The sequence below is a fragment of the Oryx dammah genome, unplaced genomic scaffold (assembly GCF_014754425.2).
Source record: "Oryx dammah isolate SB20612 unplaced genomic scaffold, SCBI_Odam_1.1 HiC_scaffold_11, whole genome shotgun sequence".
Classification (NCBI taxonomy): Eukaryota; Metazoa; Chordata; class Mammalia; order Artiodactyla; family Bovidae; genus Oryx; species Oryx dammah.
This window is the reverse complement of record NW_024070195.1, coordinates 2,599,287-2,624,460: the sequence shown is the minus strand read 5'-3', so window position 1 is coordinate 2,624,460 and position 25,174 is coordinate 2,599,287. Positions and strand designations below refer to the sequence as shown.

At 49.1% G+C, this 25,174-nt stretch overlaps 1 protein-coding gene across 2 annotated transcripts in view; it reads right to left on the bottom strand.

Moving 5' to 3' along the window:
- Positions 1 to 16,465: 16,465 nt before the first annotated feature.
- The window catches only part of CDYL (chromodomain Y like), a 98,462-nt gene continuing 89,753 nt past the window's right edge, over positions 16,466 to 25,174 (bottom strand). For both annotated transcript variants that reach the window (XM_040249382.1, XM_040249383.1), the window contains 3 exons: positions 20,301 to 20,511; positions 18,697 to 18,840; positions 16,466 to 18,028 (listed from right to left, as the gene is read on the bottom strand). In XM_040249382.1, coding sequence (XP_040105316.1) covers positions 17,870 to 18,028; positions 18,697 to 18,840; positions 20,301 to 20,511 — 514 coding nt within the window. In that variant the 3' untranslated portion in view covers positions 16,466 to 17,869. The remainder of the gene's footprint in view (positions 18,029 to 18,696; positions 18,841 to 20,300; positions 20,512 to 25,174) is intronic.

Genomic DNA, 25,174 nt, shown 5'->3' with positions numbered 1-25,174 from the left:
TTCCATCTTAGCCATTCCCAGGTGCCCAGGCCAGTGGCCTGAGGCACATTCACACCACCATGCACACGCCACCACACCCGCCTCCAGGTCACTGTCTCCTCTCCCCTGACCTGTGCTCCCCAAGTGCTGTCTCACTGCGCCAGGCACCCCCACAAGCTCACGGCTCTGCAGTCTCCCTGAGTCTGAGACGGTGCGTCCAGCTGCTGAGTGGACATCTGCTGGATTGTTCCAAGGCGTCTCAGAGCCCTCCTGTCCCCAGGTGCCCTCTCCCACCAGCCCTGGTTCCTCCCAAGCCCACTGCTCTCTTCTGCAAACCAGAAGCTGGGCAGCCGTCAGACTCCTCTCTCCTTCAACCCCAGCCCGACACCGAGTCCTGTTGACTTCACTTCAAAGGGATTCTGAAAAAATTCCATCAGTGTTTCCCTGTCCCAGGGTGAAACGCCAGCTCCTTGGTTTGGCACCAAAGCCCTCCAGGACCCCCCCCAGGTCCCTTCTCCTCTCCTCCGCGCTCCTCCGGGGCCCCTGGGGGCTGCCCGATCTCACCCACTGTCTCGCGGTCTGGGACTGTCTTGGCGGTCTCGACCGCCCTTTGCTTTTCTGCTGTACCCTCTCAAGCTCTTCATCCTCTAGGATCTCCTGCAGGAAGGGGTCCCTGAATTCCCATGCTGGTCTTGGTGCCTCCATCACACTCTAGGCGCTCTGGTCACGATGAGAACCACGGTCTGTCTGGTCGTCATGGTTACAGTCACGCTGCAAAGTCCTGTGCTGAGCGGCTCCTGTGTGGCCGGCACCTGGCTGGCTGATGAGTCTGCCTTCATCCATGCAGTCCCCTGAGGAGCGTGCTCTCTTCCCCCTCCAGATGAGGAAATGGAGGCCACCTTGTCTGTTGCTGTATTGGAAAGCTGCTCAGAGAGGAGATTTTTCAAACTATTATTATTTTTCACGTTTGTTTGTTCAGTCGGCTGTCCCAGGTCTTAGTTGCGGCACACTGGATCTTCGTCGCATCAGGCAGGATCTTTAGTCGCAGTGCCAGCACACAGGCCTAGCTGCTCCAAGGCATGCAGAATTAGTTCCCCTGACCAGGGATCGAACCCCCTGCCCTGCATTGCAACGTGCATTGGTAACCACTGGATCACCAGGGAAGTCCCAAGAGAAACCCTCTAAATTCTCATCTCAAGAAAAAAAAAAGATTGTAACTGTGGTGATGGATGTTAACTTAATGTGATCATTCACGGTATCAAATTATTGCATTCTGTACCTGAAGGTTATATGATGTTATATCTCTGTCATATCTCAACAAAACTGGGGGAGGAAAAAAATTTTTATTGGTCTTTTCCTTTTGGGTTATTCTTCTTTGTGTTCTGCTGAAGAAATCCTTACCTGTCTGTCCTGATAAGTTTTAAAAATTTGTATGTGCCCAGATGACACCACTCTTATGGCAGAAAGTGAAGAAGAACTAAAGAGCCTCTTGATGAAAGTGAAAGAACAGAGTGAAAAGGCTGGCTTAAAGCTCAACATTCAGAAAACTAAGATCATGGCATTTGGTCCCATCACTTCATGGCAAATAGATGGGGGAAACAGTGGAAACAGTGAGAGACTTTATTTTATTGAACTCCAAAATCACTGCATTTGGTGACTGCAGCCATGAAATTAAAAGATGCTTCCTCCTTGGAAGAAAAGCTATGACCAACCTAGACAGCACATTAAAAAGCAGAGACATTACTTTGCCAACAAAGGTCCATCTAGTCAAGGCTATGGTTTTTCCAGTAGTCATGTATGGATGTGAGAGTTGGACTATGAAGAAAGCTGAGTGCCAAAGAATTGATGCTTTTGAACTGTAGTGTTGGAGAAGACTCTTGAGAGTCCCTTGGACTGCAAGGAGATCCAACCAGTCCATCCTAAAGGAAATCAGTCCTGAATATTTATTGGAAGGACTGATGCTGAAGCTGAAACTCCAATACTTTGGCCACCTGATGCAAAGGGCTGACTCACTTGGAAAGACCCTGATGCTGGGAAGGATTGAGGGCAGGAAGAGAAGGGGACGAAAGAGGATGAGATGGCTGGATGGCATCACCGAGTTAATGGACATGAGTTTGAGTGAATTCTGGGAGTTGGTGTTGGACAGGGAGGCCTGGCGAGCTGCAGTCCATGAGGTTGAAAGTGTTGGAAACGACTGAGCGACTGAACTAAGCCCCACTTTTTCGATGCTTATTTTTGTCAGAAATGAACGAGGTCTTTCACAGGTGTTATTGTCTATTTTGTGGGCAGATGTTATCTTTATCATTTGCCCAAAGCAGGACATGGAGCAAATGCTGGACATTGTCTGTGCCTCCGTGACATCCAGACAGCCTTCCTGCACTGGAGAGGATGGGCCTGGATACAGCCGTGGGGGCCAGGTGGGCATGCACGCTAGCCCTGTCTGCATCCCACAGGTGAGGGCTCCCGTGGGAGAAGGGGTGATGTCCTGGGGACAGAGCCACATCAAACACGCTGTTCTGTAAGCAGATGAGGATCTAGAGGAGTCTGTTTACATAGACCGGGGGCTCCAGGGCTGCGTCGATAGGAAAGGAGGGAAACCCAGGTGATGAATTAAATCCACGCCACCTGCCGGCGCTAATCAAAATCACTGCAAGGCTTTCACGCGTCCACGCGGCACGTAGCCTCAACACGCTGTTGCTCTGAGGTGTTTTCCAGGGTCTAGGAGTCACCTGTGTGTAGTTGGAGCTGAGCTAGTTGAGACCGGATGGGACCACCAGGCCTCACCTGGGCCTGCGGCAGCGCCCATTCCCCGCCCTTCCGAGTGTGCAGTGGCTTGGAGCTTAGCTGCGCCTTCGCAGAGGTGGGTTCGCACCTTTTCCAGTCACCTTTCCCTTCACTCCATGAGCCTTGACCAACCTTCTTCTTGAGTCTTCATCCCAGGAACACTCCAGCCCCTCGCCTCCAGGGAGGCAGGCTTAAGGAGGGTTTTGCCTCTTTGCTCTGCTGCTTCCTGAATAAAACCTCTCTCTGCTGCAGACCTCGACGTGTCAGGGTGCTGGGCAGTGGGCAAAAACGAACTTTGCAGGAGGAGGAAAAACCCAGCAAGTGCAGCAGAGAGCCCAAGGAGGGGGGTTCCAGAAGGCAAGGGAGGAGGGGGGCGTGTGGAGCAGGTGAGTAAGGCAGGCGGGAGAAGGTTCTGGGGCCAAGCCGGCTGGGGGTCCCCAGTCCCCCAGAGCTGGCCAGGAAAGGAGGCGAGGGTTACTGCCAACCAGGCAGACCCGGGCTGGGGTGGGGGTAAGACTCCCAGGAGGTGGCCCCAAACAGCCTTTCCCCTGCGTGTGTGTCTGTTTCTCCGGCTCTCTGGGAATTATGAATGTTAAATGTGCTATGAAAGGCCCAGCCTCTGTAAAGAAAGAACACGCTTGCCTGCTGGCACCAGAACTGGTAGGATGAGTACTTGCAAATCAGCTGACCTGTGACAAAAGGCCAGTCTGTGACTGCTTGGGGAGAGGTCGGGTGGGGAGCCGGGGGTGGGTAAACTCGCGGTGATGGGGACATTTGCTCTTGACTGTGCTGGCACTGTCCCCCGTGTACACGTGTTAGGACATAGCAAGTCGTACACTTGTAACGTGGAGCTGACTGTGTGACAATTACCCCTCGAAGCTGTGAAACCTCCTAGCACGCCGCACACACGCATGTAGTTTGCATGAAGTGGTTCACGTTACACTTTATAATCACTTGGGTGCAGGCTTCTCTCTGCAAACTGGTCACGTCCAAGAGCCATGGTTCTTGGAAGTGTCCTGGGCTTCAGTGTGGTGGCTGACCCCACCGCTGTGTGTCGGGACTCCAGGGAGGGGGCCTGCTGCGTGTCCGGGAAGGAAAGACGCAGTCCACGCCTGCCTTGTCCCGACTGCCGCACACGCGGTCTCTGGAGCCGGCCACTTGAACTCTAGCGTCTGCAGGGCCCATGACCACATCCCTGTCCTCCTCACAGGCCCTGGGGTGGTCTTCCCGCCTCCTCCCAGGGAAACTGGGGGCTGAGAGGTGGGGGCTGAATGTGAAAACCCTACGGGAACAAAGCGTGCCCGAGCCCTGGACAGCTGAGGGCGGCTGCTCGTGTGTGGGCAGGAACTGCAGGCGTGGCCTCTCCCCAGACTGTTTGTCTGATAGCGTCTCACTCCTGGAGGCTGTCAGACTCCAAAGTAATAAAGCTTTCTAGAAGCAAAGAAATGGGAGGTAACTGTCACAACTCCCAGACTACTACTAACAGACATTTACAGCAAAGCGTAAATCCAGCTGAGTTATTTTACCCAAACCACGCAGGTCTCAGAGGCGGTGTGGGTCTGGCAGAGGTTTTGGGGGGTCACTGATGGGTGGCCTGCTGCAGGGGAGGGTTCACGGTCCCTCGGGAGCCCCGAGGTGGCCCTGGTCGATTTAAGCTGTTCTCTCAATCCTGCTGTTGATTGGCACAGGGGTCCCCCACCTCTGGGGTCCAATGCCTGATGATCTGAGGTGAAGCTGACGTGATGATAATCACAGAAATAAAGTGCGCAGTGCACGTAATGCACTGGAATCATTCTGAAACCACCCTCCCGGTCCGTGGGAAGACTGTCTTCTGCGGAACCGGTGCCTGGCGCCGAAAAGTTTGGGACTGCTGGTGCCATCAGGCAGCTCGCTTGGGTCTTTGGCAAAGGATCAGACTAGCAGGCATCAGGACCAAATCCTCTCGGCGCAACCCTCAACTGTCTGAGCAGCTGCTCCAGAGCAAGAGGAAGGGGAGTGCTGAGGCCCCAAGAAGATGCTAGAAGGGTCCCCCACCCAACCCCCAGACGCCCAGTGGTGGAGCCCAGGGCACTCAGGGCCTGAGACAGGAACTGTCTGCTTCAAGATGAAATCTGAAACACGGTACAGTGCTCGCTTCGGCAGCTCATATACTAAAATGAAACGCGGTACGTGAGTGGGTTCCACCTCAACCCGAGAGCGTCCAGCCCAGCAAACCTGAGGCTGCGCTGAGGAAGGTCGCACCAGAGCCCTGCGTGGGATCAAGGCTGGTACTCACGTCTCAGAGGTCGTCGGTTTCTCTCTAACTTATTTATTTGACTGAGCCAGGTCCTAGCTGTGGCAGGCAGGGTCTTCTACTTCTGCTATGACATGTAGGATCTAGTTATCTGACCGGGGATCGAACCCGGGCCCCCTGCATTGGGAACGTGGATCTTAGCCACTGGACCACCAGGAAAGTCCCGGGGCATTGGTCTCTGAACTTTCAGGCTGGGCCCCTTTGGGAACCTGGCTGATGGTTCTTGACATGGGGACAAAAGGAGCATTCTACCAACCAGTGTGTTTTATAAAAAGTTACGTAAACATTCTCATAAAGTTAAAACCACTTATGCCAGTGTTGAGATCCTCGTACCTGCTAGAAACAGTGTTAGCCAAACCGAAAGTCTGTATTTTGTGGGCATCTCTAACTCTCCCTCACCACCCACCTCTCTCCTGATTTAGATAATGGGAGTCAGGAGGAATGGTACATATTCCAGATGCATTTGACTCCTAAGTTTAAGGTCATGAGTAGCAAGAGTTTATATAAAAAAAGATCTAAACACTGACTTCGTGGACTCGAGCGCTCCAGAGGAAGTGTGGAGAGCGAGGGACCCGTGACGGCACACACGTCACAAGGACCCAAACGTTCCCAACAGTCCAGAGGCGATCAGCGTCACGCTCACAGCCGCTTCCAGATAAAATCAAGTTCTCAGCTGCGCGTTTGCAGAGGATGTGGAAGTCCAGGTGCTCCTGGCCCCTCCCCTCCCCTGGTTACGTGCACCTGGACCCTGGGGTCTGCAGGCCCCTGATCCTGGGTGTGACTTGCTGCTGTTCAGTCACTAAGTTGTGTCCGACTCTTTGCGACCCCAAGGACTGCAGCACACCAGCCTTCCCTGTCTTGCAGTATCCCCTGGAGTTTGCTCAGTTTCATGTCCATTGAGTCGGTGATGCCATCTCGTCCTGTCATCCCCGTCTCCTCCTGCCCTCAATCTTTCCCAGCATCAGGGTCTTTTCCAGTGAGTTGACTCTCTGCATCAGGTATTGGAGCTTCAAGGTATTGGAGCTTCAAATTATTGGAAGTATCAGTCCTTCCAATTGAGAGCTCAGGGGTTCAGGGTTGATTTCCTTTAGGGTTGACAGGTTTGATCTTCTTACAGTCCAAGGGACTCTCAGGAGTTTTCTCCAGCACCACAATTCAAAAGCATCAATTCTTCAGCACTCAGCCTTCTTAATGGTCCAACTCTCACATCTTCATCCGACTACTATAGCTTTGACTATATGGACAAAGTGATGTCTCTGTGTTTTAATATGCTGTCTAGGTTTGTCATAGCTTTTCTTCCAAGAAGCAAGTGTCTTTTAATTTCATGGTGGCAGTCACCATCTGCAGTGATTTTGGAGCCCAAGAAAGTACAATCTGTCAGTTTCCACTCCCCCCGCCCCTTCTATTTCCCATGAAGTGATGGGACCAGATGCCCTGATCTTAGTTTTCTGAATGTTGAGCTTTAAGCCAGCCTTTCACTCTCCTCCTCCACCCTCACCAAGAGGCTCTTTAGTTCCTCTTCGCTTTCTGCCATAAGGGTGTGGTTTGGTTGCTGTCAAACACCTGTTCCAACACTTACAAGGAGGTGACCTTGGAGAAAACATGTAACCTGTTTCCTTACCTGAAAAATTGAGTTTTCCAAACATTGAGTTGCCCTGCAGTCCATTGTATAGGCATAAAACTATCTATGTACCCAGTCCCTTTATAAGGTGATGCTTAAATGCAGAGAATAAACAGAAAGTTAACATGAAAGCTTCAGCGGAGAGCCCACGTCGTCTGCCGTCTGTATGTGTAGGGACAGATCTGTCAAGGACCAGAGTGAGCTGTGAGGCTGATCTGGGGGACTTACCAACCACCAAAGTGTATGACCTCACAGTTGCCAGGACACACGTCAGTCCTGCTGATTTGGGTCCTCTGGCCAGGGGTCTCTCACCAGCTTGGTCTCCTCACCGCTCAGCTGGGGAGGGAGTTCATCCAAGCTGGCTCCTGGGGGCTCTACTCACCTGAGGGCCTCGGGTCCTTGCTGGCTGTGATGGAAATGACCCCCATTCCTTGGCTGGTGAGTGCTCCCGCAGGGCCCCAGAGCTTCAGCTGGCCTCCCCAGAGTGAGTAGGAAGAGGCAGGAAGAACAGGTATCTCACAGTCTGATCTCAGAAACGACAATCTGTCACTTCTGCCATTTTCCGTTTGTTTAAAAAGTTGCTGGTCAGGTCCCCACGAAAGGGGAGGGGATTACTGGAGAGTGCGAGGTGGGGTCCTTGGGAGGAAATTTCAGCTCAGTTCAGTCGCTCAGTCGTGTCCAACTCTTTGCAACCTCATGAATCGCAGTACGCCAGGCCTCCCTGTCCATTACCAACTCCCGGAGTTCACCCAAACCCATGTCCATCGAGTTGGTGATGCCATCCAGCCATCTCATCCTCTCTCGTCCCCTTCTCTTCCCGCCCTCAATCTTTCCCAGCATCAGGGTCTTTAGGAGTCTCTATGCTCACACTTGGAAACTTGCAAAAATAAAACACAAAACCAGATAACGTGACTGAATATCCCACTTCCACTGATGACCCAAGAAGGTCAGTCTATCAGCTGCAGACTTGGGCCCAAATCCCCTTAATGGTGTTGCACTTCTCTCTCTCCTGCAGTGGCCACACCAATTTTTCCTTTATATACCGAGGGCAGGTAAGGCGGTACACACATTTGGAACCTTCATCTTTTAGTAAAACTCGAAGTCTACTGAGTCTAGAAGTAACTAGACTTCATTATGGAGAAACACTTTTTCTAACGTGCTTTTTAACAAATGTTTTGATGTTAATTCAGCTACCAGTTTTGCTTTTTGTCTTGTTTTTTGGGGGAGGGGGTGCAGTTATTTACATAGTTTCTGCCTCGCTACCGTGGACTTTTCAGTTTTAGATCTTATTTGTAAAGAGAGTGTACATACGTAGACTTCTCCACACAGCCCTTCCGTCTACCTTCACATAATACATTAATACCTTGAAATAAAAGCCACATCAAGTATGTTTATTACTGCCATTTTCATTCCTTCCTTTCGATCAATTAAGCATGTTACCACTTTTCCCTGTTTTGAAGATATGTACATTTTTTAAAAATGGGGAGATAATCCAAATACCATAAAATTAAAGCATTTTAAAGCATAATATTCAGTGGTTTTTAGTATATTCAACAAGGTTGTGCAAAAGTCACTAATTTGGGGACATTTTCATTTCCCCCAAATAAAACTGTACACTTGCTAGCATTGCTCCTCTCTGCCCCACCCCACCCGCCTCAGTCCCCGGCAACTGCTAGTCTCCTTTATGTCTCTATGGCCTTGTCTATCCCGGCCTCACATCTGAGTGGAATCATACTAATACGTGGCCTTCTGTGCCCGCTGCTTCCACTTGGCGTAATGTTTTGGCGGCAAATGTATCAGTCCTTCATTTCTTTCTTTTGCCAAATAACATCCCATTACTTGGATACACCGCACTTCGTGTATCCATTCATCTGCTGATGGACATATGGGTTGTTTCTATGATTTTTGACCTCCACGAACAACAATGTGAATATTTGTGCATAAACACGTGAGCGCTTGTTTTCAGGTCTCCCAGGTATGTAATTAGGGATGGGATTGCGGAATTATACAGTGACTCTACGTTTAACATTTCGTGAAACTGTTAAGCTGTTTTCCACAGTGGGTGCACCAGTTTATATCCCTACTAGCAATATAGGTTTCCAGTTTTTCTACATTTTCATCAGTGTTATTTTCCATTTTCCCCCTTACAGCCATTCTAGTGCTGTGAAGTGGTATGCCATTACGGATTGGATTGCACTTCCCTAACGACTAATGGGGCCTTCCTTCCCTGGTGGTAAAGGATCCTCCTGTCAATGCAGGAGATACAGGTTCAATTTCTGGGTTGGGAAGATCCCCTGGGGGAGGAAACGGCAGCCCACTCCAGTGTTCTTGACTGGGAAATCCCACAGAGGCGCTGCGGGGCTACAGACCATGGAGGTGCAAAAGAGACATGGCTTAGCGACTAAACAACAGTGATGACTGATCCATTGAGTATCTTTTCATGTACTTACTGACCGTTTGTATACTGCTGGAGAATGTCTGTGCAGATCCTTTGCCTATTTTTAAATGACGTTGTCTCTTTGCTGTTGAATTGAAAGAGTTTTTCATATATTCTGGCACTAGACCCTCATCACATATATAAATTGTGAATACTTTCTCCGTTCTGTGAGTTGTCTTTTCCACTTTCTTGGTCATGTTCTTTAAAATACAAAGTTTAAAATTTTGTATGAAGTCAAATTTGATTTTTTTCTTTGGTTGGGCTTTTAGTGTCATATCTTACAAAATCACTGCCTAATTCGGGATCATGAGTTATGTCTCCTCTGAAAGCTTTATATTTGTGGGGCTTCAGTCTAGTTCTGTTCTTTTAATCCATTTTGGGCTTTGTTTTTGGTAAGTCCAACTTGATGCCTTTCCATGAAATATCCAGTTGTCCCAGAATCATTTGTTAAAAAGATTACTTTTTCCCCATTGAATGGTCTTGGCATCCTTGTTGACAATCAATTGATCATAGATGTAAGGGTCTATTTCTGTATTCTCAGTTTGGTTCCATTGATCCACGTCTTTCTTTATGCCAGTATGACACTATTGTTTTTTCTTTACACTTGGAAATGGTTTAATGATGTTTTACAACAGAAATGAGCTGTACACTTGCAGTAAGTTTTATATATAAAAATTACAGTAGACAAATGCATATACATGAAATCTACCATTCTGACTCACCTTCACTTGTACAGCCTCTCCCAAGCATACAGCCCTCTGCAGGCAGCCCCAGGAGGGGAAATCAGAGAGCCTCCGTTTTGATCGCGGTAGCCCTGCAGTAAGTTTTGAAACTGGAAAGTGTGAGCCTTCCAACTTTGTCTTCACTTTCAAGATTGAATTGTCTAATTTGGATCCTTTGTGTTTTCATATCAATTTTAGGACCGGCTTATCTATTTCTGCAAAAAAAACCAGTTGGAATTTTGATAGGGATTTCACTGAATTTGTAGATGAATTTAGGTTAGCCAGTTTAACAATATTAGGTCTTCCAATCCATATGAATGTCTTGATTTATTTATGTGCCTTTAATTTCTTACAGCAGTGTTCTGTTTCCAGTGCACAAGTCTTACCGTTCTTTGGCTAATTTATTCCTAGTAATTTTATTCTTTTTGATTCTATTATAAATGGAATTGCTTTCTTAATCTCATCTTCAGACTGTTTATTGCTAATGTATAGAAATGCAATTGATTTTTGTATCTTGATTTTGTATCTTGCAACCTTCTCTACTCTCTTGGCAACTTTCAAACATACAATACAGTATTAACTATATTTGCCATGAAGTTTATACTTCATCCATTTCAACCACTCCTCCCAGCCCCCCCCCTTCTGGAAACCACCAATCTGTTTTCTGTGTCTGTGAGCTTTGTGGTTTTATTTTGAATCTCACATGCTAGGGAGACCATAGAGTGTTTGTCTTTCTCTGGCACAGCGCAATGCCCACGAGGTTTATCCATATGGTCACAAATGGCAAGATTTCATTATTTTTTTCTAGCTGAGTAATACTTTCTCTTTTTCTTACATAATTGTCCTGGTTAGAACTTTTAATAGTGTTGATGGATGTGGCAAGAACAAGCATCTTTCTCTTGTTCCTGATTTTAGGGTGAAAGCCTTCACACTGTTCCGTCTGGTGTCAGCTGTGGGGTTTTCAGAGTTGACCTTTCTCACGGTGAAGAAACCCCTTCTATCCACGTTTGTTGGGTGTTTTCATTACAATGGGTGTTAGGGTTTTCAAGTGCAGTTTCTACATTGGAGATGCTCATATGGTTCTATCCTTATTTTACCAATATTGTGTATTATATTGTATTATACACAGTGTAATATCACTTATTACATTGATTGTTTTGGTTAGCAAAGCCATCTATGAACTAACATTGAACTAATTTTGCATTCATAGCATAAATCCCACTTGGTCATGGAGTAAAATTTTTATATGGTGCCAGATTAGTTTGTAGAGAATTTTTATGCTTATATTAATAAGGAATATTGATCTAGTTTCCTTTTGCTGTGATACCTGTGTGTGTGTGTTTGGTATTAGGGAAATACAGACCACAAAGAATGTGAGAAAGCACTCCGTCTATTTCTTGGAAGTATTTCTGAAGGTACTGATTTGACAGAATCTCATGAGGGAAGCCAGTAGCCCTGGACTTTTCTTTGTGAGAAGATGTTTGATTACGGACTCTGTCTCTCTATAGGTGTGTTCAGCTTGTCCATTTCTTGAGTCGTTTCACGAGTTTCTTTCCTGGAATTAGCTCATCTCATGTTTCTTACCTTATTCGCTGACATACAGTTACTCATAGTATCCCCTTACAGCTCTTTTTACTTCTATAAGTCTGATCGTACTGTCTCCTGTCCCACTCCTAATATTAGTAATTGAGTGTTCTTTTTCCTTAATCAGTCTAATTTCTTCAAAAAACTAACATTTGGTTTCCTTGATTTTTCTCTGCGGTTTTAATATTCTCCATTTGACTTATTTTTGGTCTGATCTTTATTTCCCTCCTTCTGCTTTGGGCTTAGTTTGCTTTTCTTTTTTCCAGTTTCTTAAGGTGGATGTTATTACATAATTATAGTTTTCATTTTTATTTATCTCTAAATATTTTCTACTTTCTTTTGTAAAAGTTTTTCTTTGTGTAGGAACGTGATCTTTAATGTCCACACATCTAATTTTCTAAATTTGTTATTGCTATCTAATTTCATTCCATTGTGGTTGAAAAATAGTTTGTATGACTTCAGTTCTTTTAAGTTCAGTTTTAGAATACAACATAGAATTTAGGAAAATGGGAATTAATGTTAAAACTCATTAGAGTTTAACCTTTGTTTAGGAGAGGCACTTATTTTAAAAAAAAACAAAAACAAAAAAACTGTCACCCAAGTACACAACATGGCTCTAAGATCATAAAGTCAGTTATTTTTTTTTTTAAGATTGATTCATTTTTATCTGACCTTTTGGCTGTGGTGGATCTGCGCACGTGGGCTTTCCCAGCTGCGGCGAGTGAGGGCTGTGCCTCACTGTGGTCCGATGGCGTCTCACTGCAGTGGCTTCCCTTGTGGCGGGGCACAAGCTCCAGGACCCGGGCTGGCGTGGCTGCAGCGTGTGGCGGGGCCCAGGCTCCGGGACCCAGGCTGGCGTGGCTGTGGAGCACAGGCTCAGTAGCTGTGGTGCACGGGCTTGGTGGCCCCAGGGCCTGGGGGAGCTTCCCAGACCAGGGGCTGCACAGCATCCCTTGTCTTGCAAGGTGGATTCTTAACCACTGGACCACCAGGGGAGGCCTCATTGCGTCCACTTTTAACTCAGAAAACTTTAGGATTTCATTCCCACCAAAAAGTACCTGTTAAACCAATGTTCACATCATCCAATATCATTTCCACCAAGCAGATGTTTGTCGTTTGTCTGCATCTTCAGAGATGCCATCATAATGTTCCCTGGAGGGTGCAGAGGAATTTCTTGAAATGTTGTCAGTTCTTCCCCTGTTGCTCAGCAGTGAAGCTGTTTTTATTTCTTTAATTCAGTTCAGTTCACTCAGTCGTGTCTGACTCTTTGAGACACCATGGACTGCAGCAGGCCAGGCCTCCCTGTCCGTCACCAACTCCTGGAGTTTACTCAAACTCACGTCTCGAGTCAGTGATGCCACTTCATCCTCTGTCGTCCCCTTCTCCTCCTGCCTTCAGTCTTTCCCAGAATCAGGGTCTTTCCAAGTGAGTCCTTCACATCAGCTGGCCAAAGTATTGCAGTTTCAGCTTCACCATCAGTCCTTCCAATGAACACCCAGGACTGATCTCCTTTAGAATGGACTGGTTGGACCTCCTTGCAGTCCAAGGGACTCTCAAGTCTTCTCCAACACCCAGTTCAAAAGCATCAATTCTTCAGCACTCAGCTTTCTTCATAGTCCAACCCTCTCACATCCATACATGACCACTGGAAAAACCATAGCCTTGACTAGACGGACCTTTGTTGGCAAAGTAATGTCTCTGCTTTTGAATATGCTATCTAGGTTGGGTCATAACTTTCCTTCCAAGGAGTAAGTGTCTTTTAATTTCATGGCTGCAGTCACCATCTGCAGTGATTTTGGAGCCCCCCAAAATAAAGTCTTGACACTGTTTCCACTATTTCCCCATCTATTTGCCACAAAGTGATGGGACCAGATGCCATGATCTTCGTTTTCTGAATGTTGAGCTTTAAGCCAACTTTTTCACTCACCTCTTTTACTTTCAAGAGGTTCTTTAGTTCCTCTTCACTTTCTGCCATAAGGGTGGTGTCATCTGCATATCTGAGGTTATTGATATTTCTCCCAGCAATCTTGATTCCAGCTTGTGCTTCTTCCAGCCCCGCGTTTCTCATGATGTACTCTGCATAGAAGTTAAATAAGCAGGGTGACAATATACAGCCTTGACGTACTCCTTTTCCTATTTGGAACCAGTCTGTTGTTCCATGTCCAGTTCTAACTGTTGCTTCCTGACCTGCATATAGGTTTCTTAAGAGGCAGGTCAGGTGGTCTGGTATTCCCATCTCTTCAGAATTTTCCGCAGTTTATTGTGCTCCACACAAAGCCTTTGGCACAGTCAATAAAGCAGCACAGGGGACCTTTAGTTGTGGCACGTGAACCCTTAGCTGTGACGGGTGAGCTCGGGGTCTTTCTATAGCATCATGGCTGATCTCCTTGAGGATGTTCATTACTATATGCACCTGACCAGGGATGAAACCCACGCCCCCTGCACTGGGAGCAGAGTCTTAGCCACTGGGCCACTAGGGGAGTCCCAGCGAGGCGCATTCTGACAGGTGTGAATTGATACCTCACTGTGGTTCTGATCTGCACTTTCTGGTTGACCACGTGGAGCGTCTCCGTGCCGGTGTGTCGTCTTTGGTAAAGTGTCTATTCAGTTCTGCCCACTTATTTTTTAAAAAACCTGGTTGTTTGTATTTTTGATATTGAGTTGTATGAACTTTCTACGTAGTGTAGGTATTAACCCCTTATTGATCATAATGTTCGCAAATAGTTTCTCCCACTCCTTTGGGTTTTAAGTGGTTTTCTTCCCTGTGCAGAAGCTTTTAATTAGGGCCCCATAAAACGCCTATTTCTGAGTCTGTCAAGGGCTTCCAGTACTGTGTTGAATGCTAGTGATGAGTAGGCATCCTTTTCTTCTTCCTGATATTAGAGAAAAGCTTACAGCCTTTTAACCGAGTGTGATATTGACCATGGGCTTGTCACCTATGGCCTTTATGATGTTGAGGTATGTTCCCTCTATAAACACTTTCTGGAGTTTTTTATCATGGAGTGGATGTTGAATTTTGTCAGCTGCTTTTTCTACACCTTTTGAGATGATCAGAGTTTCCATTCTTCAGTTTGTTAATGTGCTGCTTAATACTGATCTGCAGATACTGAAAAATGCTTGCATCCCTGAGATAAAACCCATCTGATCATGGTGTATTATTCTCTTAGTGTACTGCTGGACTTGGTTTGGCAGTATTTCGTTTAGGATTTTTGCATCTATGTTAATCAGTGGTACTGGCCTATAATTTTCTTTCTTGCCCTATCTTTGGTTTTGGTATCAGGGTATTGGACTCATAAGTTTGAAAGTGTTCCTTCTGCAATTTTGGGGGGAATAGTTCAAGGATAGATGTTAACTGTTCTTTAAATGTTTGGGCGAATTTACCTGTGAGCCCACTTAAGCCTGGACTTTATTTGGGATACGCTTAAGAATTTACTCTCATGGGGCTTCCCTGGTGGTCCCGTGGTTAAGACTCCATGCCTCCTACGCAGGTGCACAAGTTCGATCCCTGCTTGGGGAACTTGGATCCTGCACACCACGGCCAAAAAAAAATATTTCCTTACTGTTAATTGGTCTCCTCATAGTTATTCTTTTTTCCTGGAAGTTTTTCCCTTCAGTCTTAGAAGTTTGTATATTGGAAGTTATCAATTTCTTCTAGGTTGTTCACTTTGTCTATAGCTATATGGTATAGTATATGGCTATATAGTTTGTAGTATTCTCTTCTCTCTTGTTTATCTACAGTGTCAGTTAACTTCCTTTTCATTTTGTGGTTTTATTGATTTGGGCTTTTTTTCCCTTAGAGTCTGGTTTATGAATCTCATTTATCTTTTCAAAGAACTAGCTGCTTTTTTTTTTGCTCTGATCTTTCTTTCTTTCCCTCTGTTAACTTAAGGTTCTGTTGTTTTACTAGTTCTTGTAGGTGTAAGGATAGGTTGGGATTGTTCCTGTTCCTGAAGCTTGTATTGCTATACACTTCCCCTAGCTGTTCCTGCTGTGTTGTATAGATTTTCAGATAGTTGTGTTTATTCATTTGCGAGTGGGCAGAACTTGAGGCTCAGCTGGTCCCAGGACAGGTGCCAGGCTGCTGGAGAGTCTACAGAGCTGTGGGTGCCCAGGGCTGGTGGGGCTCAGCTGGTCCCAGGACAGGTGCCAGGCTGCTGGAGAGTCTGCAGAGCTGTGGGTGCCCAGGGCTGGCATCTGCCTGCTGCTGGGTGAGGCTGGTCCTGAGGCTGAAGCAGGCTTGCTGCTCACGGGGGCTGGGCCTCTGGCTGCAGGGCCCCAGCGGTCCCGGGGGTATGCCTGTGTGTGGGGCTGGGTCCTGGGCCCTCAGTGGGCAGGGCGCTGTCCAGGGGTGGCTGTGGATTCAGTGTATGGGACCATGTGGCCAGAGGCATCTCAGTCCTGGTGCCCACAGGCTGGTGGGTGAGGGAGGGGCTGGGTCCCGAAGCCAGTGAGCTGGAGGGGGATCCGAATGCACTGCCAGCACCAGGGTCTAGACAACCGCCAGTGTCCGTGCCCCAGGGTGAGCACTGGTTGCCCCCCCCGCCCACCTCTCCAGGATCTGCGGGTAGGCCTGAGCCAGGCACCTTGCCAGTGACTGCTGCAGATACCCAGACTATGAGCCCGGCGTGGGGCTTACTCTGCTTCTGCAGGAGACTCTGGTTGTGCTCTGGTGTGTGGGCTGCCCACCGAGGGGCAGAGGACCTGACGTCGTTGCGACTGTCCCTCCTACACGCTGACCGTTCTTTTTACCTGTAGTTGGAACAGATGTCTTCTGGAAGGTTCTGGGCTTTTTCACAGATGGTAGTTCTGCAGTTCTTGTTTTTGGCATGCCTGTGACGGGTGAGCTCGGGGTCTTTCTATAGCATCATGGCTGATCTCCTTGAGGATGTTCATTACTATACGCGCCGACGTACCGAGGTCACTTGGTGGATGGGTCCAGCTCCTTTCAACTGTACAAATGTGACATGCCTGCCTGTGCCTGTTATTTCACACAAAAAGTAAACGTGAGAAACTTTAGAAGTGAAGAAAGAAGAGAAACATTTTAGATGTGTTAAGAAATATTAGTTTTATTTAACCAGTTTTCACAGCTGAATATTTATTCTATAAAAACTTTACAGATTGTACAGTTTATATATAGTTCAAACTACGGAACGAAAAAAGTAGGTCCCACAGATGCAAAAATACTGCACCAACCAATCCAAGTAAAGGCAGATTTACACTCTGTAAGCTCTCCGCGAGGCCGGGAGGTGGTCGGTTCTAAGTAGAAACTTCAAAACTGTACAAAAATAAGGTTTTGATTTTATTTCACTCTTCATACATTCAATATGATTGCAAGCTCAGAAGCCTGCCGGGGGGACAGGCTTCTGGAATCGTCCCCACCCCTGGCGGGAAGGCGGACGTCTATTTACACAGGGCACTCTCGGACAGCATCCTGAACTTGGTATATCGTGTAGATGTGAAAGCAGAGACCAAGAACATGAAACGTCGATATAATAAGGTAGTTCTCGTAAAAAGGAGTTTCTGCATTTAATAGTGTGCCAGAAGAATTTTAACTTATTAAATAAAATATATTCTAAGTGAACCTAAAAATTACACTTTATAAACATAAAAATACCTTTTATTTTTGGTGTAATACATCGATCATATCTGCAAATAGAAAACCAAAACGGTATATAAAGTAGTAGTTCTCACCCAGCAACAAGAAGCACTTATGTAGTTATTTTTCAAAAAGGTCAGAAAAACTAATTATAAACCTGCTAAGATTAACTTACAACTTAAGATACCATACTGAAGCTAGTCAGTGATTCACTAATACTGCAAAACAAGCTTTCCCCTAGAGAGAGTGGTTTCTTCCTGTTAACTGGGTAAGAATCAGACATTTAAAAAAGAAGGAAGAATCAGTTGATAATCTCAGCATGAATCCTAGGCGTATTTTACTTCAGGGGTATATCCATCAGTGGGTGTTTAATCAGAAATACTTATCCTAAAAGATAAGTCTTCCATTTGATTTAGAATTTTCTATCTCTGAGGCTTTGGACCTCTTAGAGATAAGGGCATATCTCGTATCTTTCCATATTTCTATTCGGGGCGGGAAATGGCGAGGCTGGCTAACACGTCTTTCTTTTCTTCTAGAAGAAAAAAACAAGGAAAACAAACATTTTTTCTGACACCCAAACCAAGAAAACATACTTTATACAGTACTAGCTGAAGATAACAAAAATTAGAGCCTCAAAGAGCAACCCAGAGCTCACCTTTATACTTTTACACTTGTGTGTGTATTAAGTATAAAATAATGACGTTTGGACAAAGGAGTTTTGTAGTTATTTATTTTAAAGTTACAGTACTTAAAAACTCCTTGGCAATAAATAGCTTGGCTGTCTCAAGTCCTGCTTCCCAGCGGGAGCTCCGGGCGAGCCTGGCCCGGGCGGTGAGGTCGGGCGGCCCGGCCGTCAGAACTCGTCGATCTTCCTCTGCAGGTACTTCAGCATGGAGTCCATGCCCTGGGCCGAGCCCCAGATCTTCTTCAGCACCTCGCACTCCCGCTCGTTGGCCTGCTCCAGCTCCAGCCTCATGTTGCAGCGCACAAGGGCCTTGGATTCCTCGAGCACCTGTGCCAGACGACAAGCAGGGAGTGAGCGGGGACTGTGGCTGCAAGCGCTGGCGCCTCAGCCCCTATGCTTCTGGAAGCAGATACTAGACCCGACCAAGCGCCTTCTCGTAACGCGCGCCAGGCCTGACGAGTGTGTGACACATATTTCACCCACTGTGGATGCGGGGCCAACTTGACTTCAAAGGGCTGTTAAGCTATTTCTTGTCAGCCATGCTCTCCACACCCTGGTCCTGCCCTGGCAGCAATGATGCCCACTCCTGGGAGGCTTGCTGAGAAAGCCCACCGGGGGGACTTCTAACCAGAACTTACTCTCTCTAATGGGTTGTTGTGATGTCTGGGACAGCTTACAAGGCAGCTGTGTCAGTTAATAGGAAATAACGTTTCACCTTGTCATCTGCTAAATGCATTTTAGTAAGTGCTGGATATATGCCAACAAAACACAAACCTACGTTCACTGAGGGGAGAAAATGCGTGGAGAAATGCAAGGCTTTGGAAAGGGTAAAGAATTTAGCAAGAATGCTTTTTCTACACCTCCAGGGGACGTTTCTCAGCGCCTACGTCTGTCTAACTGCACTCCCTTGGCTCTGCTGTGTGCAGAGGCCCAGCCTCGGCGTCTGGCTCTGTGTGCACCCTGTAGAGAAAGGGCGGAATGGGAGCTGGACGTACGACGGGGTTGCAGGAGGCGAGCTCCTTGATGCGGACCATGACTTCCTGGGTGAAGGTCCCAGGCCAGAACACCTGGGAGACCAGCCCTTTGCCACACGCCTCCTGTGCCGTTAGCTTCCGCCCGCTGAGCAGCATTTCATTCGCCTGGAAGGAAGAAGAGCAGAGGCCGTGTGAGCCGCGGGGGGAGGTGGCCGGGAGACCCAGTCTGGCAACTCTCCACTCCGAGTTCAGATGGTGCCCAAGGGTGAAGCACGCGCCATGGGGAGTGGCCCACTGGCCGGGCCTCTTACCGAGCAGAGCAGAACCGCAACCACACAGACTAACCCAGAAATCTCAGGTCTACCTGCTGTAGCTCTGAAGCTGCAGCGACACGCGGCTCTGGGGGCGGGCCTGGGTGAGGGGCAGGGAGCTGAGCTGGGGAGGCAGGGGGTGCCCACCATGCAAGGGGCAGCAGACACAGCAAGGCCTCCAGCTGGATGTGTGGGCAGGGCCTCAGGCAGCAGCAGGCAGAGAGGCCCTCCAGGGGCAATGCGGGCCAGGTCCCCACAGGCTGAGACCCTGTGTGGCTGCCCCTCCCGAGAACACCTCTCTCCTCACAGCTCTGGGCGTGGCGGGTCCCACGGGCCTCAGATCCGTGACCATTGCCCAGGGAGGTGGGTGCCCGGGAACTCTGCAGTCCTCCCTGTCCGGCCTAGCTGCCCATGGCCAAGGGCAACAACCAGTGTCCCCCTGCCTCACCAGGACGGCCCCCGAGGCCTGCAGCAGGCAGCCAGGTAGGGGCAGATGGATCACCCATTTCCTGCCCCTTTTTTCACCTACTAATTTTAATGTCTGGTGGTGCTTCCTGCCTGAGGCCTCCTCTGTGTCTTTCCCAGGCAGGGGGAGGCGAGTTCTGAACCCAGAGGAGCGGCCGTCCCTGTCCCTGGCTGCCCAGCTGCCAGAGGCCATCAGGACAGCTGCCTGGACCCCCAGGGATTCTGTCAAAGGGCAAAGCTGGAGTCTGCGCTCAGCAACGAGACACAAAGCCACCAGCCATTCTGGTCCACGGCAGGTGTCCTGGAGCTCCCTGTGGGGACAGGGGCTGCCTCACAGCTTCTGTAGCCCCCTGCCTGCCTCCGCCTCCTGCCCTGGTTCCAGGAGCGAGGACTGCAACACACCCTTTCCAGAGATCCAGAGCTACAGCCCAGACTCCTGGTGCGGCGGGTTACGCAGCAGAGCGATTCTGCGGGGAAGCACCTGGCAACCCAGCCCGAGGCGTCCCTCAGAAGTGCTGCTGCCAGGCTATCAGGTCAAGGCCCTTTCCACCGCAAACTCCCGTTGGTTTGGGTTACAGACCAGGTATTCACTCCTGGGGAGGATCAGCGGTAATTATGCAGACACCAAGGCGCCTCATGGAAGGAGGGCCTCTAGGAAATGATGCCAAGCAGTGTCAATAAACGTGCTATGAACCAAAGCATGACAACTTCCCACGGGTTCACGAATGAGGACGAGAGCTGAATGACACGAGCGTCCGATGGGAACTGCCCAGAGGGACACCTGTACACGGTTAAGAGACGCGGCAACCAAGGACGGTTCCCAGGACACTGTTGAGAAGAGGTACTCACAGATGCTCCTCCCATGATCCTGGGGAACATCACGGTGGAACAGCCGTCTGGACTCTGCCCGAAGGTGGTGTAGGGTGTCTGGAACCATGCCTTTTCATTGGCCCAGACCACGTCACAGAGAGGCAGGATGGATGCTCCTAGCCCAATGGCCGGGCCGTTCACGGCTACGATAATAGGTTTCTTGAACTGAATGAAGGTGTTCACAAAGTTTCTAAAACAGAAGACAAATGGGGGATTACTCAGAACACTGCCTATTTGGGCAACAGAGAGAAATCTACTTGTATGGAATTCGTACATCAAGATGTCAAGGCCGTGCGCGTTGATTGTAACTGGCGGTTCTGACGGCCTTCTGGCTTTGCAAAGGGCCCTGGGCCTGTACCGCTGCGCTGTAAAGGCTGAGCGGCGTCCCGGAGGCGCTACAGGACCCACGTCTTCCCCTGATGACGGGGGAGCCCAGGAAACCTGAAAGGCTGCACACCAGTCCAGCAGCTCTCCCTCAGGAAAGAGGGTGTGGGGCCACACGGGGCCACACGGACGGCCTGGGATCGGGCAGGAGCCTCCGGGCCTGAGTCTGGACTTGGGCTGCGACTTCAGACAGCTCACTGAGAAACTGAACACACAGGCATTCCTGAGTTTATATGGACCGGACGGAGTGACTCAGACGCAGAGACGAGACGCTCAGCGGCTGGTGTAAGACCCAACAGAGCATCCCCCAGCCTGACACACGTCTGCACAGCACCTCCCGCCACTCGCGACAACCATCGAGCAGGCCTCCCAGGGGGCCTGGGTTCCCCCACACAGGGAGTGAGGGGCCTCACAGCCCAGACAACACCACTGGCCTCTGTTCTCACACAGCGGGTGAGGGGCATCACGGCCCAGACAACGCCACTGGCCTCTGTTTTAGGGTCAGGCTGGAAAGCTGGGCTGCTCTTCAGTTTAGGGCCGGAATCTTTACATTCAGAGGCTGCGTCTCATGAAGACTGAACACAGTGAAGAAAAAGACAAACACACGGAAATGAACACAAGATAATCCTTCAAGGCAGTCTGAGTGCTAGATCAGGACAGAATTCCAGATTCTCAGTCTGGGTGCTACTCCCTACAATTCAGCAATTTAATCTCTTCAGATGGGCTCTGAAAGTCACGACTTAGCATGCAGTCTCCCCTCCTCCGCAAACACAGACATGGGGGCCATGCATTTCTGGCAGGATGAGGTGTAGCGGGGCGGGTGGGTGTGTATACAGCGGGCAGAGGGGGCCTCAGTGTGTGGCAGCTGCACGACTCACTCGGGGGACTGTTCTCCAAGGCCTCTGGAGTCAGCCCTCAGCCCACTCAAGGTCCCCGGAGGTTGGGGGGATTGAGAACTCACGCCAATGAAGGAGAGCGTGGGGTCCTATCAGGACGATCACCCTGGGATTCAAGGACACAAAGAGAGCCAGATAACCTCTAAAATAGGTCCTTGAAATAATCCCAGACCATCTCCATGAAGCCATTCAGTTCTGCCACCTTCTGAGGATTCCAGATCAACAACCCGTGACGGAAATGCATCATCTATGCTCAGTTACAGACTGTCAACAAAGTAACTGCCAACCTGTCTCCCTGACTTAAAGCAGATATCTTCCCCGAGTGGCCCTGCATTCAGCTGCTCCTGTGAACGCGGGCAAAGTGGAGACGGTTCCAATACTGATGACTGGAAGCCACGGACAGGGACGGTAGCTTCACAACAAAGAGGGGATCAAACCAGTGTAACAAAGATTCTAGAGAGCAATGGTAGAATCTTGGACTGCAAGGAGATCTAACCAGTCTATCCTAAGGGAAATCAGTCCTGAATATTCATTGGAAGGACTGATGCTGAAGCGGAAACTCCAGTACTTTGGCCACCTGCTGAGAAGAGCCAACTCATTGGAAAAGACCCTGATGCTGGGAAAGATTGAGGGCAGGAGGAAAAGTGGACGACAGAGGATTAGATGGTTGGATGGCATCACCGACTCAATGGACATGAGTTTGGGTAAACTCCAGGAGTTGGTGATGGACAGGGAGGCCTGGTGTGCTGCAGTCCATGGGGTCACAGAGAGTTGGACACGACTAAGTGACTGACAGAGAAATGGTTAAGGGAAGGGATTACTCCACGTAGCACTAATCCTTCTCATGGTGTATGTTTGGAGAAATGTTTGGAGCTGAACTTTTCCCCCTAAGAAGATGAGGTTTCTTTTTCTCTTGCTTGGGATGATAGCCTGCTCTGCACCCGGGGCTCCTCCCAGGAGCAGCGTGAGTGGACCAGCTTGCCCAGGAATGGACACCATCGCCCCTTCTCAGAGGACTCGGCCGCGCCGTGCTGAGGACTCTGAGATGCCAGGGCAAGCACAGTCTGCAGAGAAACCCGTCTCATGTTAGAAACAAACAAAAGCTGCCAGACAGAAGCTCACACGACTGCTTTTCTGTTCAGTAGAAACACGAGGGCTCAGCCCCACGCTGCCAGAGGTGGGAGCTGCCTCTGGGCCCTGGACGCTTGGGATCGTCTGCCTGTTGGTTTGTGGGGTGTAAAGCAAGCGTATTTTAAACCTTAAAATAAAAATGCATGAGCACTCAGATGTGCCCCATACAACACACTAAATTTAAACATGAGCTTCCTCTCAACTGAGTGAAAGGCTATGCTGGGAACAGTGGGAAGGAGAAAGATTATATTTGCCACAAAGTTAGCTTAAAAAGTGAAAGTGAAGTCGCTCTTTGCAACCCATGGACTGTAGCCTACCAGGCTCCTTGGTCCATGGAATTTTCCAGGCGTGAATACTCTGGATTGCCGTTCCCTTCTCCAGAGGATCTTCCCGACCCAGAGATCGAACCTGGGTCTCCTGCATTGCAGGCAGATTCTTTACCGTTTGAGCTATAGGGAAGACCTTTAAAGCTTAAAAAGACCATTCAACAAAATCAAAATTCTATCCATTCTTTTGGAGAATATTTGCCATCCCACAGACCTCACCAAAAAGTTAAAAAACCACCTACAAACGGTAAGCCCCAGAAATGCTTCAGGGAAACGGGCACTGAGCTATCCTCTCTCAGCCGAGCTCCCCTGCCCGAGCGCATCTGGGCAGCGCAGGGACTGAACGCGACAAGGTCAGGGTCAAGGGCTCGTTTCCTCATGGGCTCTGCTCCCTCCTCAAGCCTCGGCTCCTCCTGGTCCCCTGGACTCCAAGAATCTAACGCTATAAATTGATCGCTAATAACTTTATCACTCGTGTGCTGAATATTTTTATCACAGTTAATCTGCAAACTGGTTACCACCAAAAATCCCAGCCAGGGTTAGCCCTACAGAAACGTGAGAAGCTCACAGTCTATGCCTGAGCTTCCTATTTCCTACCTTCCTTTTCAAAACTCATGGTGGTGCTGTTCTCTGCCCAAAGATTTAAGGAATTTGAGGCAGAACACCACAGAAGCAAACAAACAAAAAATATACACAGTTAACAGCTTTGCGTGTATAAACCAACTTTATACATAAAGCATGAATTTCAGTGCAAATGAGCCAAGGTAAAGGTTAAGTCGATCTGGCATTAACAGAACTTCACACCGACCCTGGTGGCTCAGACGGTAAAGCGTCTGCCTGCCGTGCGGGAGACCTGGGTTCGATCCCTGGGTTGGGAAGATCCACTGGAGAAGGAAATGGCAACCCACTCCAGCAATCTTGCCTGGAAAATTCCACGGACTGAGGAGCCTGGTGGGCTACAGTCCATGGGGTCGCAAAGAGTCGGACACGACTGAGCAACTTCACTTCACACCGACAAAACACATCATTTAGACAAAAACTGAGTGGATTTTCCTAAAGCAAGATTTGGCACTTCCCTACAAGACCAATCCAGCTTTTTGTGGGGCGTGCTGGAGTCTCAGAAATAGAATGGGTTGCTGAAGAAAACAAGCATTTAAAGCACCTGGGGTTCAACACACGAGATGGCTGCTGATTTTTCTTCCTCAGCTCTGTCTGATCCCAACAATACAAGCCTGTGCCACGGTCAAGGGCAACCCTGCCCGGGGTGCGGTGCGGGAGGCGCAGGGGGTGCCTGAGAGAGCTGTGTATGGGCGGGGCGGGGGGCTGGAACTGAGGTAGACAAACCAGCTCCCAAGTCACACCATCAGGTGGAAGTTCACTGTGATCTTACGGAAAACAAGCAGCCACCACCTGAGGCAAAAGTGTTTGTATCTTGAACATTCAGTCCAGTCGCTCAGTTGTGTCTGACTGACTCTCTGTGACCCCGTGGACTGCAGCACGCCAGGCCTCCCTGTCCACCACCAGCTCCCGGAGTTCACTCAGACTCATGGCCATTGAGTTGGACCCTTCTTGTGTGGCGTTACAGAACTAGCGTGTCGTAAAGCCTAGCTGACTGATTCTGGACTTGACCAAACGTAAGTTATCACATAAAGGAGAGGGCGTCTGTACTCCGGGGCTGCAGGCCCTGAACACATGGTGGACACTCCAGCCATGTGCTACCCTGGGCTCTCCCCCCAGACCCCACCCACCTCCAACACGTGCTGGGCTCGAGCCAACCTTGACATCAGTTACCTCCTCGAGGCAAGCTGCCCACAGAATAGACAGAGATGTATTAACTCTTGCTAGCAGCGGGTGTCAGGGGAGGAGACCCATCACGGGGTCTGGTTCACGCCGGTGACCTCGCGGACCAGGGTGCGTACCCGATGGCCATCTTCTGGGGAGGAGACCCCTCACCCCACTCATCACTCATCTCAGGGGAGGAGACCCCCAGCAGCAGGGTCCGGCTCAGCCGGCCATCCCGTGGGCAGGGGTGCGTAGTACCCGATGGCCTCGGCCATCTTCCGGGAAGAAGACCCCTCACCCCACTCATCACTCATCTCAGGGGAGGAGACCCCCA